The 17927-nt window shown below is 38.3% G+C and overlaps 1 protein-coding gene across 14 annotated transcripts in view; it reads right to left on the bottom strand.

Annotated features, from left to right (window-relative positions):
- Nucleotides 1-658: 658 nt before the first annotated feature.
- nfib (nuclear factor I B) overlaps nucleotides 659-17927 on the bottom strand; it is a 292080-nt gene continuing 274811 nt past the window's right edge. For 11 of the 14 annotated variants that reach the window (XM_033018019.1, XM_033018025.1, XM_033018020.1 and 8 more), the window contains one exon: nucleotides 659-8179. In XM_033018019.1, coding sequence (XP_032873910.1) covers nucleotides 8050-8179 — 130 coding nt within the window. In that variant the 3' untranslated portion in view covers nucleotides 659-8049. The remainder of the gene's footprint in view (nucleotides 8180-17927) is intronic. The other 3 variants (XM_033018026.1, XM_033018027.1, XR_004411415.1) reach the window with 2 other exon arrangements.

Consider the following 17927-nt stretch of genomic DNA (forward strand, 5'->3'; position numbering starts at 1 on the left):
GAGAATGTTGCCACGACTTGAGGGCCGGAGCTATAGGGAGTGGCAGGGCAGGCTAGGATTTTATTCCTTGGAGTACAATAAGCTGAGGGGTGATCTTATTCAGGCATATAAGATTATGAGGGGAATAGATAGGGTGAGTGCGCAGAGTCTTTTACCCAGAATAAGGGAATCAAGAATCGGATGCTTAGGGTGAGCTCCCAGAGGAGGTCGTTGAGCCTGGTACTTTAACAATATTTATAAGACATAAGTACTTACATGATACAAAAGCTTTATGGTGATGTGGGCCTAATGCCCTTGGTGCGATTAGTTTAGATGGAACATCTTGTTCGGCATGGGCAAGTTGGGCTGATGAGGACCTGATATATGCTGCGTGACTCTATGACTAACCAGTAGTTGCTTCAAGTACCTGTAAATGGCAGCAACAATATAATATATACCCTGCATAATTAACAGATCAATCCAGTTAAGAGATTGGCTGAAATAGCCCGGTTAATTTCGGTCAGAAATTCAAATTGCAATGTTTCTTCTGTTTAATATCGATTTTAAGCTTTGAATTTTATCCAATAGTACTTCAATCAGTCAAGGTCACATTTGAAACTCTGTTGAAACTGGATCATTTATCAGCTCAGAATTGAACAAAGAGACAGAACACCGATGGTTGTAGCATAGCTCATTTTTATTTTTAAATTGTTTTTTTTTCTTTATTTGCATAGGAAACATATCCACTTCCAGTAATTGACTGCAGTATGAGCAGCTGCTAGCAGTATAGGCTGGATATAACAGTTACAATCACATAAGTCAAGCTGAATTTACACCAGTTTAAAACTTGTGAAGGTTTAGACTCTATAATGGGCAGACTGAAGAGTTCTCAGTGGCTTAAACCATCCTGAACTCCGGGACTCAAACACGCTGAACAAGAGTACTATACTACCCATGGCCAATTCAATTATCTTTTTCTTTTGTTTCTTTTGGCAACTATAGCAATACGTACGGGACTAAAACATCACAAGTTTCAAAATGGAACAACCCTGGTGCGTGGCTAGCAAGCACTTACTGACTACTTGTTACCTACTACTGTACTAAACGTAGCATCATGTATCTATGGAAACACACAGTCCTACAAAAGTTGTTCTCAAGAGAAAGATCTCAAAAGGTTCTTACAAGTGGGCTCCCTTCCCTTCCTCTCAGAATTCCCATCTGCAGATTGACTGGGAACCACACTCGCAATGAAAAGAATATCTGTACAATGCGCAGTGTCAAGACTTAAATGGTATTTGGGCTGTTACACACATCAATGCAATATATATATGTGTAACCACCTTTGTGAATATGGAGCAGGTAAACAAGCTCTTGGAAGCTGACAGCTAGGCAGGATTTACCCTTACATTCTGCAAGTTGGATCATTTTGCAGAAAACAAGTTGTCTGAATGAATTGATTTACAACTGAACTCAACAGAGACTGCAAGATTAAACAGGCACTGCTTGTTTGACATTTTTGGTAAACGTATGCTGGTATTTTTTTATTCAAATCCTCGTTTTGCATTAACATAATTCAATATAATATCCCAAGGTCTCCATATATGGAACATACAACGCTGTAGTGACCAGGGTTATAACATAGTTCCTTCAGTTGATAATACACATCAGTCCCTGCAGCACAGTTTTGATAATAAAAATGCATCATGCTATTTCTTTAGAAACACAACAGTTCTGTGATGAAAGTGGTTTCAGTGTCAGTGGACCTGACTGCTGCCTCTTAAACACAAAGACTTTGCAGCCTCTTTCATTTGTGAGAAATGTCTAGCTTTGTTGCAGCAGATAGGACAGATCCTACAGCATTGAACTTTTCAGTCCAGCCAGGCAGCACAAGGGAAGTAATTTAATTCTGCCATGTTCTGACTAGTCATCCCTATAGCTTTAGGAGAAAGAAGGGATGCTAAGATCTGCTGTTTAGCTGACTACCTTAGAAGAGAGAATATTAGAGTCAGGGTGTGGTCTATCTAACTATCTATTATGCATGTTCTAATTATACATGCACTTATTGAAACTATTCCTCAGAAGGTCCCACCCAATAGCACAGTATATCTAACAAGATCGGTCATAGCTATCCATATGAGTTTAAAACTTCTCAAAACCACATACCTATCACAAAACAATGCTTTCTTTAACATCTACATTTGATTCTTATCATTTCAAGAAGGATAACCTTACTTCAAAAGCACTGCCCTACTTTAGTTACATAGAACGCCTCAGTATTAGCAGTAGATCATCAATGTGCAAGTTTAATTTAGGAACTGCTGATGTACGCATAACAAGTAAATAATAAATCAAAACTCAAACTAGTGCTAAAGGTGCTGGAAATCTGAAACAAATGAAACAGTAAATGCTGAAACATTCAGATAATCATTAGAACTCTGGCAAAGGACTGGTTTTGGTATAATCGTTTCCCAGACTACCAGATAAGATTCATCTCCAGTACAGATCTTTCCTTATACATATCTTCTCCAGAAATCTGGCAAAGGTTTATCCCCAAAGTGTCGCCATCTTTCCTTCTCCATGTACACTGCCTGATTTGCTAAAAGTGTCAGCAATGTTTATTTTAATTAGAAGTAAATAATATCATGGGCTGAAAGAAAAATGCTGTGGCCAGCTTACACTGCCAAATGTAATTAGCCAATAATTTATAATGGAGTCCATTATTGCTGGGGGGTTTTTCATCTGGAATCTTAATCCAGTCCATTTCCATTAAATCGGCAGAAGGATCTTTGCAATAGTTCATAATCAGGAGAAAAAAAAATCATATTAAGACTGTAATGAAAAGAAGGTCAAATGGCTCAAAACTCATGGATGATTGGATTGAAAACACTGATTTCATCAGAGTGGTTAGGCAACGTTTGAGTGTGGTGACAGAGTCACCACTGATACTGAGACCATTTTTTACAAATTTAAACATACAGTAAATTCTTAAAATACAGATATTTCCAGAGACTCATACCTAGAGAAAGTTTTTTCAAAACTTTTTTTTCTATTAAATACATCCTGTAAGAAAAAAAGCTGCAACAAAAAGGTGAAAATTGACCATTTCCAACATGTCCCCTTTAACTACTAACAAAGTGGCAAAAGCACTGTGGGATGGAAACAGTACAATAAGTTGCTGCTATGGCATATGCGCCAAACCCACCACCCACCCTCCCCCAACACTGCCCGCGAGAGGGAACTGGTGCAAATGCTATTTTGCAGGTCTGAACAAAGCAACATCAGTGGTCCAGACCTACCTTTATTCAGTTAAAAACCACTGACATTGGCTGTCCTGCTGCATATTCCTGTAAAGTCTGATCAGCTGCCACCTGCATGCTTGGGAAGAATAAAATTCAAAACAAAAGAAAATGAAAACAAAATGCTCAAGAGCAATTTTATGCTTGAAAGGTATGTGGAGAATTAGTTTTAAAAGTGCAAATATGAAAGAGTTAATCAGCACCCTTTCTTAATCCATTTCCTTACTTTTTTTCCTTCTGAACTTGCATGTGCTACACATTAAAGATAAGCAGGAATAAATGTTGCTATCAAATTGGGAGAAGTTCACAAAGCATGCAGCTGGTTATTATCAGCAGCAGACTTTAACAGGAAAAGTTAAACCTTGTCTGGTATCTATCTTGGGACCTAACTGCCAGCAACATTGCATTGTCCTTTCAAAAACAGAATACTGTACACTGTATATGGGATATCTTTCTATCATCTTTGTATGGTGCCAGTGCAATGCAGTGGTGTGCAACAAAAAACAAAATCCTTACCAGTGCCGTAGCCAAGAGGCCCCAGGAAGACTCCCTGAGTACTCCAGTGTGGTTTCAACACTGTACTAGATCAATCAGGAATTCTCCCTGGGTTCATTCATTGGGTGGGTTGCCAGTACTGGATTTGTTGTCAAACCCCTTGTGCACTTTCTCTCTAATCATAAATACCAACATTTAAACTCACACAAACTTTTACTGTAGGCCATACACACTAATAAAAAGACAGTATTCCTTCCGACATTATGAAATGCTTCTGCAAACCAACCTTTTCAACACTAAATACAACAAAATAACCTTCATAAAATATAACTTTTCTCCATTTAAAACTGGATTAAAAATTAGGAACCTACACTTTTTAAGTATAGGATTACACAAGTTCAGCATATGGACAGTCTTTTTTGTAATATATAAATTAGGCAACTGGAGAGTTTTAACTCAAGTCCAGCTTCCAGACAGGATTTTTTTTCTCTTAAAAATGGTATAATAAACTGGTCTTTCAAAAGCCAGTGTAATTATTTCTTCCTCCAATTAACTCATTTAAAAAATGTTAGCATTACAAAAAAGGGTAATTACTTTAAAATGTTCTTAACAAAACTATACAGTGTACAAATTACAGTCTGCAAGGCAGGTGGTTCATTTTCAAGACCCCTCTTTGTTTCCCCTCACATTACACAACCATAACAAATCTACTAACACTTATTCACTGAGATGCCATGCTTTGAATCATACTCCCACAGCTATTGCTATAGATATTTGTTTTTGCCAGATTTTTTTTCAATACAAGTCTCCTTTGCTATTATTTTTTCCCCAATCTATTGCGCCTTAACTTTTACAGCACGCTGGGGAAATGGCCAAGGCTGCAAAGCACTTGAAGCAAAAGGCAGAAACAGTGCACATGGAACGGGGTGACTTTAGTTTGTCAGAATTGGCATCCTGGCGAAGGAGGAGAGCAGAGACTTGACTTGAGTTACAAAGCCCTCTGATCCCTTAAGGTTGACTTTCAAACTCCTCCCTTTCATTAACCCCCTCTTCTTATGAAGATAAACGGAACAGGAAGGTTATTCGGGCATAGAATTTTGGCAACACGTGGTAACAATGCGATAATCAGGTACAGTGGAAATGATTGGGGAATTCCCCTGTGAATCAAGTCTCGAGTCCTTACTGCTGTAGGTGACTGAGACTGATTTTAGGCACATAATTTATAGAAAACTATCCTCCACTCACTGCAATTTCCTGGAGAAATAACCCTGCTTTTATAAGGAAATGTTGCTGTAATTTCCCTTTCCACTACTCTTGAAATTGATTTTGTTTTCTGAGTAAATTGACTTTGTTACTTTAAGAACAAATCAGTTGCCCTGTCGTTCTGCCCAATCTCCAACACATAGTTTGATGTAGAGTCAATAATTGCTCAGAATCAGAGACTATTAAAAAAAAATTTACCTGGGTTCTCAAGTTTCCTCAGAACACTCAGGTTTTGTTATTGCATTTAAGCAATATATAGACTTGCATCTAATAATCTTCCACTTATGATCAATCGAGTTAATTAAAATCACATTGGTCAAAAATTATATTTGAAATTGAATTGAGATTACATGTTGATTTGATATTTTTGCTAATGTAAAAAAAAGGTTTAATTTGTTTAAAAGTATATTTGAAACTAAATTGAGTTTACATGTTGAATTGAGATTATAGTTAAACTAAAAAAAATGGTTTTATGCCAAATTGATACTGAACAATTCGGATTTGATGTCATTAATAAAATATACGATAAAATAAATTGCTTTGGGAAGCCAAAATGTTAAGAGCTATGAGAATGGAAAAGATTCATTTTGTTTTAATTGAGCAGAACATTAGAGAAATGAAAGGAAGATCATTTCTCCTCTAAATCACTGCTACAACTAGTTGCTAGCTGAATAGAGTAAGTCACCTCTAAAGCAAAGAGGAAAACCAGCTTTGTTGAGTCATCAACGTTGGACATTGAATGGAAGATTTAAGACCTGCAGCTCTGCTTCTTGAATTAAAGGCCAGCAGAGTGATAGATCTCTGCCAAAGTCAATTTTTTCACAAGAGAAAATCCCGGTTCTTAATTAATATTGAAGCTCAAGTCAAGCCTGTCTCCAGTGAAAAAGACAACATTTTTTTCTAATATATATATTTTTTAATTCAATGAGTTCATCTTGCACCCCAGGTGGAAAGTCAATAGAAGGACCAAGTTGAAAGCTTGTCACAGTAGACAGAACAGTTACTTTGCAGCCTTCGTCTGGCAAATGGCATTTTGCTTCACAGCCGTGCTGTAGAATTCTCTTTTAGAAAAATTCCCCCCTCCCCTAAGCATCCTCCCCTAACCATCTTTTAAGGACCTATCATACTGCATAGAAAGCAGCACCAACTTTGGTCAATTAAAATGGAAAAAAAGCTAACATCACCTAATCTGCATACTAATGTGATAATCAATATAGCTAAAAGCTTTACCTATATAGACAAAACTTGGTATTGCATAATTCTTACGTTCAAAAATTCCCAAACAAGTAATTGATAGATGAAAAACATGAAAGATTAATAGAAAAAACTTGCCAAAAATACTGAAAAATATTACTGGCTGATTAAAAATTTTAAGCACCAACTATACACAGCCATGATATGCTTTATAAATGAGATAACAAAGTCAAAGTATTTGATTATTGACAATTAGTGATGTCACACTGTCCTCTGGAGTACAAAATAATTTTTTTTTCATACAAATGGTAAATTTCATAGGATGAGCTATAATATATGCAGCAAACGTGTGCAGTGATGTCACTGTTTTATCTTAAAGGCAAGGCACGTAATGTGGACTATATAACTTCGTGCAAATCAAGGATAGGTCTATTAGAGTTATAGAGAAACGGAAGAGGCAAAATTGACTTGCCATGCACACTGGTGTCCTGCCACTAGCACTATCAGGCAGATAGCAAGGCTAAAGAAAAGCACCATGCAATACTCAGCACCCTGTGATTAAAAATAGCGTTTACACTAGAGTGCGGAAAATCTTAGCGGCTGCATCCCTGTTGCCATTGTAAACTGCGGTGCTCTTCACCAATACCTCCATGAGACACCAATTCACCTTGGCGCCCGTGTCTTCGGAAACTGCTAATGCCATGCTTTTTTTTCCTGACACACCTGATACATATATATTACATTTTTTTTTAAATTCCACAGAGGTATTGGATTACTAGGAATCAAGTGCAGAATTTTCAATTCCATTCAATTGCTTTCCTAAGCAAGCAAGTCACAGCAGGATGTGTCCATATTTCATTATTTTCTTTCCTTAATTAATGCACATTCGAAGGGGACGTTAAGAACGGTTCAGAATTATTTAAAGGTTATATTGCATCCCCTCTTTAGAGTCCTAGGGCATAAGGACTTACATTAATCCCCTTAATCAGATATGTTAAATTGCACTTGCCTCTTAAGTGTTCTTTAAAATAATTACTGACATTTTGGGGGCAACATAAATATATCAGTGAGCTTCATTCTTGTGTTCAGATACTTGTAAAGCATCTGAAAATTTGAGGGACAGTTACTGCTTCAAACTACACTATGGTGCTTTTCCAAATGCAGACTTGCATCAAAATTTGTTCTGTTCAGATCTGTATACTAAGCATTAACAGTGAAAGGAAAAAATGGTTCAGTGACCAGAAACAGCTTGGGGAGCCAATCATCAAAATGTTAATTCATTAAAACTGCATCCAAGTCTTTTTGTTTGTTTGTTTTGTTTTCTGCAGTAGCATAGTGTGCATAGACTAATTGTGTGCTTTGTGGGCTTTTTGTCCCCTCAGACAACGATTTTGTAGAAAACACAAAATTACATGTACATTCCTCATCCAGCCTTCACCTCACAAATTCAAATCTCATCAACCAGGAGGACTGGGCTGTAGTTTAACTACACTTGGACTGAGTGAAAAATAAAAGATACCTGAACCCCACTAATTGCCTATACATGCAAACTCGTAAACATCTAAAAGCTAATAAGTGTATAATGTTTATCAGATCTGAAAATTAAACAATTGTCCCCTAGTGGATTCCATTGCTCAATAAAGGCTGGTTGTTTAGACATAATCTGTCACCTAACCATCAAATACTAAAATCACCCTCTTGGTATCACAGATGAAATACCATTTATGCAGATTTTAAGCTTGCAAGAAATTGGTGATCGTGAGTCTGTGTTTCTGAAGACTTCGCTTTACAATCCGGAGATGTGGTTTGATCTTCCGTGTCCTCAGTTTGTTGTTTCTGCTTGGAGGAAGGGTTCACTGATGAAGTTTAAACTGTAATTCTGAACATTTGTTGGCAGGATGGTCGCCCCATTTGACACTTGGAATGGGACCAAGCTAGCCCAAGTACCAGGACTGCAGAGAAAAGAAAACAGAAGTAAATAAATATATCTTGATTCAGGACTGTAAATCTAAGAATTATCACTTGATTTTGCGAAGTCACGTTAAAAACTCAACTGATAAACCAAATGTTACGGCACAATGAAAAAAAATACCAGTCAGCAATGACAGTTTGAGGCTACACAAAGTGACAAACTTCTATAATGAGACATAAGAAACAACTGACATCATGTGGCACCTACCTTGCAGGGTTTATAAAAAATAAATTACTGGTACCAATTTTGAGATTCTTATATCCTGGAATCATGAATGGTTTGCAACAAAGTATCATTTGTCCATTATAACTGTGTCAGGCGTTGAACTCAGAACACAAATATTAGCACTAAACTCACTGTCTTGCTCTCCTTCAATAGTACTGTATTATTTGTTACTTAAATATATCTCCAAGTCTTCCGTAAATAACATTGTGGTCCATAGCTTAGTTCCTTGTAACAAAGCGTTCCCTTCATGCAAATTTCTCCTATCTCTCTTCACCTCCGCTAATGAGGATTTGAAATGAAAGAACCCTCTTCACTGATTCCCGCCAGTGGCAATAATCATTTTCTACTGTCTCTATTATTTAAAACATCTGTTTTCTGTATCTTTCTTTCTTCCACTACACATATACTCAGTTCATTAAATCCCGCCACATAACTGTCTTTTCCCCAGGGTGGAGGATTCTAAAACTAGAGGGCATGGGCTTATAGTAAGAGGTTCATTAGGGACCCTCACTTAGAGGGTAGTGTTATTTAGTATGAGCAACCAAAGGAAGCTGTAGAAGTGGTTACAATTACAACTTTTAAAACATATTTGGCCAGATCTATGGATTGGAAGGGTTTAGAATTCTATGGGCCAAATGCAGGCAAATGTAGCCCTGTATGCTATCTTGGTCGGCATGGACTAGGTGGGCTGACGGATGTTTTACCTGCTGCATAGGTCTATGAATCTATATGCCTACTCACTATTGGAGGTTAGATCTGCACAGGTTTAACTATTCCAATCTTTTCAACACTGAGGAATGGTTGTGATGGAGAGAGGCAAGTTTAAAAAAATAATTCAATTTATTGAAATGCATTTAATTGCTTCTGGTTTACTTAAATTATATTATTTTAATGGTATTTTTTAATTAAGTATGTCTTCAATACTAAAAAAAAAAGCTATGTGACAAATATGACTGCAGGTTCAGGTGAGAACCCTGGCTTAATTGACTGACAAAGCATTTTATTATTCACTAATATTTTATATACTGTAAGAGGTCTTATTCTATCCTTTAATATTGTCTGCTGGGCATTTTTGAAATTGCTTTTTATTCCCACTAATTGGCTTCTTCAACTTACAGTAACCCTCACAATTATTATTAACATTATTAGTTCGAACTTCATTATATCACTCCTTTTCAGCATCTTTAGTTTTCCGCAATTGCAGATTTTTTGCTGCATCTCCGTTTCAGTTTGGAGCAAGTTTTATTACACTATACAACATGCAAGATGTGCAATTTATTTTTTGATTAATTAAAAATGATTTGTAGCGTTCATACTACTCCTTAACTCACTAAATTTAGAGCGGAAGATATTCTCAGCAGTACAAACAGAAACAGTAGACGGATCTTGACAGCATTTTTAACAGTCTCTGGATATTTCCAATTCAATGGAATATTTTTTAATCAATGGAGTGATGAAAATGCCACAGGTGCCCAGCAAGTCAGGCAGCTTCTATAAAGGAAGAAACAGTGCCAACATTTCAGTACTTATGAAGTGTCATTGAGCTGAAATGTTGGCTCTGTTTTTCTATTCACAGTTGCTGCTTGCCCTGCTGATTATTTCCGGCTGTTTCTGTTTGTAATTCAAATTTCTAAAACCTTTAGTTTTGTTTTATTCAAATATTTTTTGAAGTCTAAGGGGCGTGTGTTTATTCTAGCAGAATAAGTTTTATGCATAGCCGAGATCAATAAGGAATTCAAAATCGATGCATTGGAAGGATATTCAGAATTAGGTTTTTATGTTTTAACAAATACACTGATTATTGAGATGATCAAAATATTCAATATTCATCCATCTGGAAGCTTTTTGTCATAGAGAATATCAGGAAAAATATGTTCCAGATGGGGTACAGTGGCATGGTCATCAGATTCCTAGACCAATAATCCAAGGTCTTGACTAATAGTTTGGAAAAATGGGTTCAAATCCCATTTAAATACCTATTGTCTGTCATGGTGACATCAAACTTATTGGATTCCACTTCAGAAAGAACTGGTTCATTAATATCTCTTGCAAGAGAAAATGTGTTAAACTTATCTGATCTAGGTTTCAACCAGAACAATATCAATGTGGTTGACCTTCTGAAATGGCCCAATAAGCCATTCAGTTCAAGGGCAATTATGGACGAGCAATAAATGCTGGCTTTGCCAGTAACATCAGCATTCCTGTGAAGGTATAAATAAATAGACAACTATAGACAATAGATAATAGATGCAGGAGTAGGTCATTCGGCCCTCGAGGCAGCGGCGCCATTCAATGTGATCGTGGCTGATCATCCCCAATCAGTACCCCGTTCCGGCCTTCTCCCCTATCCCGACTCCGCTATCTTTAAAAGCCCTATCTAGCTCTCACTTGAATGTATGCAGAGAACCGGCCTCCATCGCCCTCTGAGGCAGAGAATTCCACAGACTCACAACTCTCTGTGAGAAAAAGTGTTTCCTTGTCTCCGTTCTAAATGGCTTACTCCTTTTTCGTAAATTGTGGCCCCGGGTTCTGGACTCCCCCCCAACATCGGGAACATGTTTCCTGCCTCTAGCATGTCCAAACCCTTAATAATCTTATATGTTTCAATAAGATCCTCTCTCATCCTTCTAAACTCCAGAGTGTACAAGCCCAGCCGCTCCAGTCTCTCAGCATATGACCGTCCCGCCATCCCGGGAATTAACCTTGTAAACCTACGCTGCACTCCCTCAATAGCAAGAATGTACTTCCTCAAATTAGAGGACCAAACTGTACACAATACTCCAGGTGTGGTCTCACTAGGGCTCTGTACAATAAGCTGTAAAACTCTTTAACCAAATATTAACGGTGTAATGGTAATGCATTTTTGGTTAATGAGTAACAAGACAAGAAACAGATGGAATAATAATTTATTTTAGGAGATGCTGGGGGTATGTTTCATACTATAATGAAATGATTTCCAAAAATTGACAGCGGTGTATATCTATACTTAGTGTATGACCAAACTCTGGCCTGAAGCAGAGAGGTTCCTTGGAAAAGTGTCAAACATAGTTTACAAAGTGATTAGCTCTGTTAAACACCTAGCTAGTTTTAAAATTTACTCAACCTTAACTTAAATGTTTAGAGAGTAACTCTTGAGACATGAGACATTTACGTTTCTGAATACTATCAGAGTGCTCTTGGAGAGTGTTTATTCAACCAGACACCGTGTGCAGTCATGCATAGGATGTTTGAAGGTACTAGGAGAACTTGTTAATTCTGGCCAAATTGGAGAGGCCAGGACACTAAAATTGAGTAAAGGTGTTAATCCTGGCTAAATTGGACCAGCTAGGAATTCAAAATGGGGTTAAGTTTCAAGGTTGCTGGGAGATTTGGTCAAATTGGAATTACTCTGCAAACCTTTTCAATCTGGTGCAAAATGCATAGAATGGATTGGATGGCTGCAAACCAGACATACACCTTGTAAATAGTTGTAAATAATGTTGCAGAGTTTGACTTTGCCAAGTGTTGATTGGATGAGGTGTTGAGCCTTGTCTGGGTTTTCTGCTAATCAGGGTAAATGTTTCCAAGTTGACTGCATCTCGAAGTCTGTTGTGAATACAATGTTTTGAACTGTTGTATCATTGGGTTAGGGAAATGCCTGTTATGTATGGGGTTAATCGATATCTGTAATTGGGTTATTGAGAGACCACCCCCATGTCGTTCGGCCCTTCGATGTCCCGGGACATATAAAAGTCCGCGATCACGAGGCTCAGCGTCGATCTTCTGGAAGAGCGCTCCGCACCGCGTAAACTTCTGGAGTGCCTCTGTCCGAGCGAGGCCTAGAGGGCTTCAACAGGCAGCACGAGGATCAAACCCACGGTGGGATAGGTACGGTGTGTAATCTATGACGCGCTTTTGGTAAAATAAAATGTAGTTGTTTCAAGTGCTTGATTCAGTGTTTTTACTGAAACTGGGGGGAAGCTTAGAAACAAGCAATTAGCAAAGGCTTCTGGGCTGCTAGACCATTTGGTCAATTTAAATGTGCCTTCTGCAGAAATAGGACAAGCTGCAGAATGGTGCCAGTTTGTCTAGAGTCTAGATAAGAGCCGCAGGAAGAGAATGAAACATCTGAAGATCCTGACAATTAGGTGCAAATTGCATGGAATGGATTGGATGAATGCAAACCAAACATACACATTGTATATAATGTTACAAAGCTTTACTTTGCTAGATGTTGATTGGATTAAGTACTGAGCCTTGTCTGGGTTTCTTGCATATCAAGGCACATGTTGCAATGTTTGTTTCCTTTGAGAAGCATCGTTTGAATACATTGTATTAGTCACTGTATTATTGGGTTAGGGAAGAGACTGTAAAGAGATCACCCCCATGTGGTTCGGCCCCTCAAGGTTCGGGGACTTATAAAAGACTGCTCCCACGAGGTCCTGTGTTGATCTTCTGGGAGGACGCTTGGGACTGCGTGACCTTCTGGAGTGGCTCTGCTTGAGCGAGGCTAAGAGGGCTTGATCAGGCAGATACGAGGATCGAACCCGGGGTGGTTAGGTATAGTAGTGGGAACTGTAATTGTGTTTTGTCAAAATAAAGTTTAGATGTGCAAGTGCTTGACTCAGTGATTTTTGACTGAATCTAGTCTGGGGGGAAGCTTAGAACGAGCTATTTACAGACTTTGTGGATGCATTGGTAGGATCAAGGATTGGAAGGGGCAAATAAAAGAAGGCATAGAAGATTTCATATGCACGGTCATAGTTGAATTGGTTGACAAGATTTTTGAGAGCTTTTCTGACTGAAATGTTAAATAATGGAAGAAATGGACAGAAATTATCAAGTGTAAGGGCACAAGTAATAATAATAATAGATGATTAACTGCTGAATGGGAGGCATAGCAGAGCCTCTGCCTCATCGCCCCAGAGATCCAGGTTAAATACTGGCTGGGTATTGTCTATGTGGAGTTTGCATGTTCTTCCTAGGATTGAGTGGGTTTCAATGTGTGCCCCAATTTCATCCCACCTCACAAAGATGTGTGGGTTGATAGATTAATTGGCTGCTGTAATTTCTCCTGATGTGTATGGGTGGGGTTGATTGTCGTCATGGATTTGGACGGCCAAGAGATATGTTTTCATATTGTGTGTCTCAAGACTATGACACTCAATGATAAAGAACAGGTCAAGTTTATCGGGAACCGGGTGGCGCCGTCAGCGATGGCAGCCTCGCCAGCAGTCTGTCTGTCTTTTCGTCTTTTTTGTTATTTTTAGTGTGTTTTAAAAGTATGTGTTCTGTTCTCTGGTTTGTTTTATGTGCGGGGAAGGGGAGGGGGTCGGGGGAAACTTTTTTCAATCTCTTAACTTGCTGGAGATGCGATTGTTTTCCGGATCGTATCTCCGATCGTTCTGCGGCCTAACATCATGGAGCTGGCGGCCTTTGACTTTGAGCCCCACCGCAGGGCCATGGACGTACCATCGGAGCCTGCGATCCCTTGCTTGGGAACGCCGCTCCAACTGTGGCCTGCGGATTTCACCATCGAGTAACTCGGGTAGAGGTTGTTGTCAGGAAGCTCCAAAGTCACAGGAGGTTCGACCAGCCCCGACCCAGGGTCTGATCTCCGGCACGGGAGAGTTGAGATCCCCCCGATGCAGGAGCTTGATCGCCCCAATGCGGAGGGCTCGACCGTTGGCTAAGGGAGCCAAGATTGCCCCGACCACGGATGGTTCGAGTGCCCCGACCGCGAGAGAACAAAGAAGGGAAGAAGATTGAACTTTTTTTGCCTTCCATCACAGTGAGGAATGTGGGGGAGTTGCTGTGGTGGATGTTCATGGTAAAATTTTATTTGGGTGTCTTGTTGCTCTTTATTGGCATGACTGTATGGCAAATCATATTCCTCGCATGTTGCAAAACATACTTGGCTAGTAAAGTACTATGATGATTATTATGAGTATGAAATGTAATTAGGACAATATTATACATGGAGAAATGCAGCCAAATTGGTGAACAGTTGTGTGGAGCAAGTGGGTGCGAATGCGGAATAACATAGAACTAGTGTGAATTCGTGATCGATAGTCGGCAAGGACTCGGTGGGGTGAAGGGCCTGTTTCTTTGCTATGTCTTACAATTAATAAATCTTCTATGCAACTACATGTTACGAGTTACATTGTTCCTTTCTTAATATGAAATGGATTATCAAAGTATGTGCTGCTTTTGATATTCAGTCAACGAATATAGATTAATGATCATTAAACATCCAATGGAATATTATGCTTACAATCTCTACTGTCTACAAGTGGCACTGTTGTAATCCTGAGCTCCACCACATAGATCAGGTACTTGGGAACACCAATACCTTCAACTCACACATCTTCCTGACTTGAGCCCAGGTGAAACATCTTTTGCTGATGTTGAATTATAATTCTGAAAGTGTCTACTCATACCAGTATGTTAATATGTTTAACATATGAACTACAGGAGGACTGAGTAAACACAAGGGCAAATTAGGGTACTTAAAAATGTTAACCTTGACTGTAATGTTCACATCAAAATGTAAGCATTAGATGAGGGAACAAGAGGCCTTGAATATCACTATATAGCGACTATGTAATTTTTTTGGAGAAATCGCAAGGCAAAAATGTGCTTGGATATGACTCTAATATTGATTGTCATGAGATGGATTAAACATAAATTAAATTGGATGCATAATTACATGATAAAAGATGTAACTGTTTTGTTTTTGGATACATAAAGTCATGTCTTCCACAAAATTTGTTTCTGCAGGTTTGCCAGCATTTCAAACCATGTCACACAATCTTGGTAATGAATCTATTGAGGCATTTGTGACAGACTATATTTGAACAAGGGTTTTATATGCTCTTGAACAACATTAGTTGAAACAATCAATGCTAGAATGTTAGATAATACGCCAAAGCATTGCTTTGCAGATATAGTACAAGACTATTTTAAAAATTTCATGAGAATTTTACTTGATTCTGTTGCTGGATAGGCTTTCCCAAAAAATGAACCAAATTCAAAAATGGAAATTTTGTAATGCAGGGCAATTAAAATGATTAAAATTGATGAGCAAAACACCAGGCACATTTTAGCACCATTAAAAATTGACAGTGTTAAACACCAGACTGCAACTTTGAAGGATAAGTGGGCTATAAATATTATAAAAGATCATTAACAGATAATGCTTTTGAAGAAAATTATTCATATTGGCCTTCATTAAATGAGACTGTGGACACATACCAGATGCAATCAGTTTTGGCTCAGCATCCACAAAATACATTGAGGTCATAAAACATATGTCTGGAGGAAACTTGAAGGAAAAATTACTTCTGGACACATGAATCGGATGGCATAAACCACAGTATTCTCAGATTGATAAATGCACATATTATACACAATAAAATGGGAGCAATAACAGGCCACTTGGCCCCTGTCTCACAATACCTGCCCTGCTGTTTGCGATCATCATGGCTGGTATAGCCCAGGACCTAATCCTCTTCTAAACCACTTCCATAGTCTATAATTCTCTGGTCATTCGAAAGTTTATCTACCTCCTGTTTTAACATGTCTGTTGATCTAGTCTCCACATCCCTTTAGGTATAGAGGTATACAGGAATCACCACGCTCCATGAGAAGAAATTCCTATCCACCTCAGTTTTAAATTATTGCACCTTATGCCCCCTAATTCAAGTCTCACGCACAGGTGGAAACATCTCAAAATCTACCTTGCCAATCCTTCTATGTTTCAATAACGGCGGCACGGTGGCATAGCTGTAGAGCTACTGCCTTAAAGCCCTGTCCCACTGTACGAGTATATTCAAGAGCTCTCCCGAGCTCGTGGAACCACATAGAATGAACGTAGCGGGTACGTCGGAGCTCGGGGACGTCTCTTAGTGGCTCGTAACGCTAACGGCAGGTACTCGGGAAACGCGGTAAGCTCGGGAAAACTCGTGAAGATTTTCAACATGTTGAAAAATGTCCACGAGAACCCCGAGTACCTGTGAGCGGCCATTACCGTAAATCTCTGAGTTCGAATCAGGGAAAACTCGGGAGAACTCTTGAATGAACTCGTACAGTGGGACAGGGCGATTACAGAGACCTCGGTTCGAACCTGACGACGGGTGCTGTCTGTACGAAGTTTGTACATTCTCCCCGTGACCACGTGGGTTTTCTCCGAGATCTTCGGTTTCCACCCACACTCCAAAGACATACAGGTTTGTAGGTTAATTGGTAAATTGTCCCTAGTGTGTGTAAGATAGTGTTAGTGTGCGCTGATTGCTGGCTTCCTCCTCTAAGCTATTAATAGTAAATCATTGAAGATGATGTGCTTATCTTTAAGGCAATCTTCTAATCATGTCACTGATCCTTGAGGCACCCAAGTAGCGATAGATTAGAAGATGTACTAGATAATAACTCACAGGGTGGACACTAACACAAAAGTATTTCTTACTCCAATATTTATAAAAATTGTAGGATTACCCGAACCACCATTGGGAGGAATATATCCAAAGGTCATTTGTGGGATGTCAGAAATGTTACTTTAAAGGAGATGAGCTCAGAATGAATAGTTAATATTCATGTAGGTGCAACCGGTCATACTTCAACAATCCAGATTTCACACATCACAAAATCCAGCTTCACTTATTTAGATATTTAAAAAAAATAACATTTGATAATGTTCTGCCAGTTGTGTTTTTATATATTATAAAAGTTACTCAGCAAACTTAAATTTGGTAACCATACTGAAAACAAACTATAAAGCAACATGACTATAAATCGAATTAGGTTATGATTCTATGATAATTTAAGGAAAACATTTAATATATTTAGCCATGACATGTTTAACAGAACCAGATTGAGTATTAGGATATTTGTTGTCACTTCAGAAGGAACCAATCCTTTTTTGTATCTCTAGTTGACATAACCCAAATTATAATGTACTACATTAAGAAAATTTAATATCATAAAAATACATGCATTATTGATGAACCTATCTAAAAATCAAAAATAATTGCCTGCATTGATCAAATCGTAATTTAAAGGATTAAAAAAAAAAACAATAACAGTTCTATTGCACTCAAGTAAATTTACCCACATTGTTCAAGTTTAAAGTCGACTGACTTACTGACAAATTTCAGGAAATAGAACACTGCAGTGATTCTTCTTCAGATTCAATGCACATATTTGATTAGATATACAAATTTCCACTACGGGTTTAAAAAGGGGAAAACAAAGACATTTCATAACTTCTGAAAACTAAGAATCTAAAAGATAAAATGTATGTTTGAAATAAATTAATGTCAAGTTCTAGGATTGCCATTCTAAACTGAAGAACCAAGGGCATGTTATCCACGGGTCTAATGTTTCTATTCTCCAATGACTAATAATACAATGTTATTTCTTGAGCTGAAATATTGTAAATGTGGTTTGAATAACTAAAGTTCTAATCTATTGGGAATCCTTGACTGTACACTGGCAGTTCTCACCTCCATCTGGGGAAAATTAGGTAG

Source organism: Amblyraja radiata, chromosome 3 (assembly GCF_010909765.2).
Source record: "Amblyraja radiata isolate CabotCenter1 chromosome 3, sAmbRad1.1.pri, whole genome shotgun sequence".
NCBI lineage: Eukaryota > Metazoa > Chordata > Chondrichthyes > Rajiformes > Rajidae > Amblyraja > Amblyraja radiata.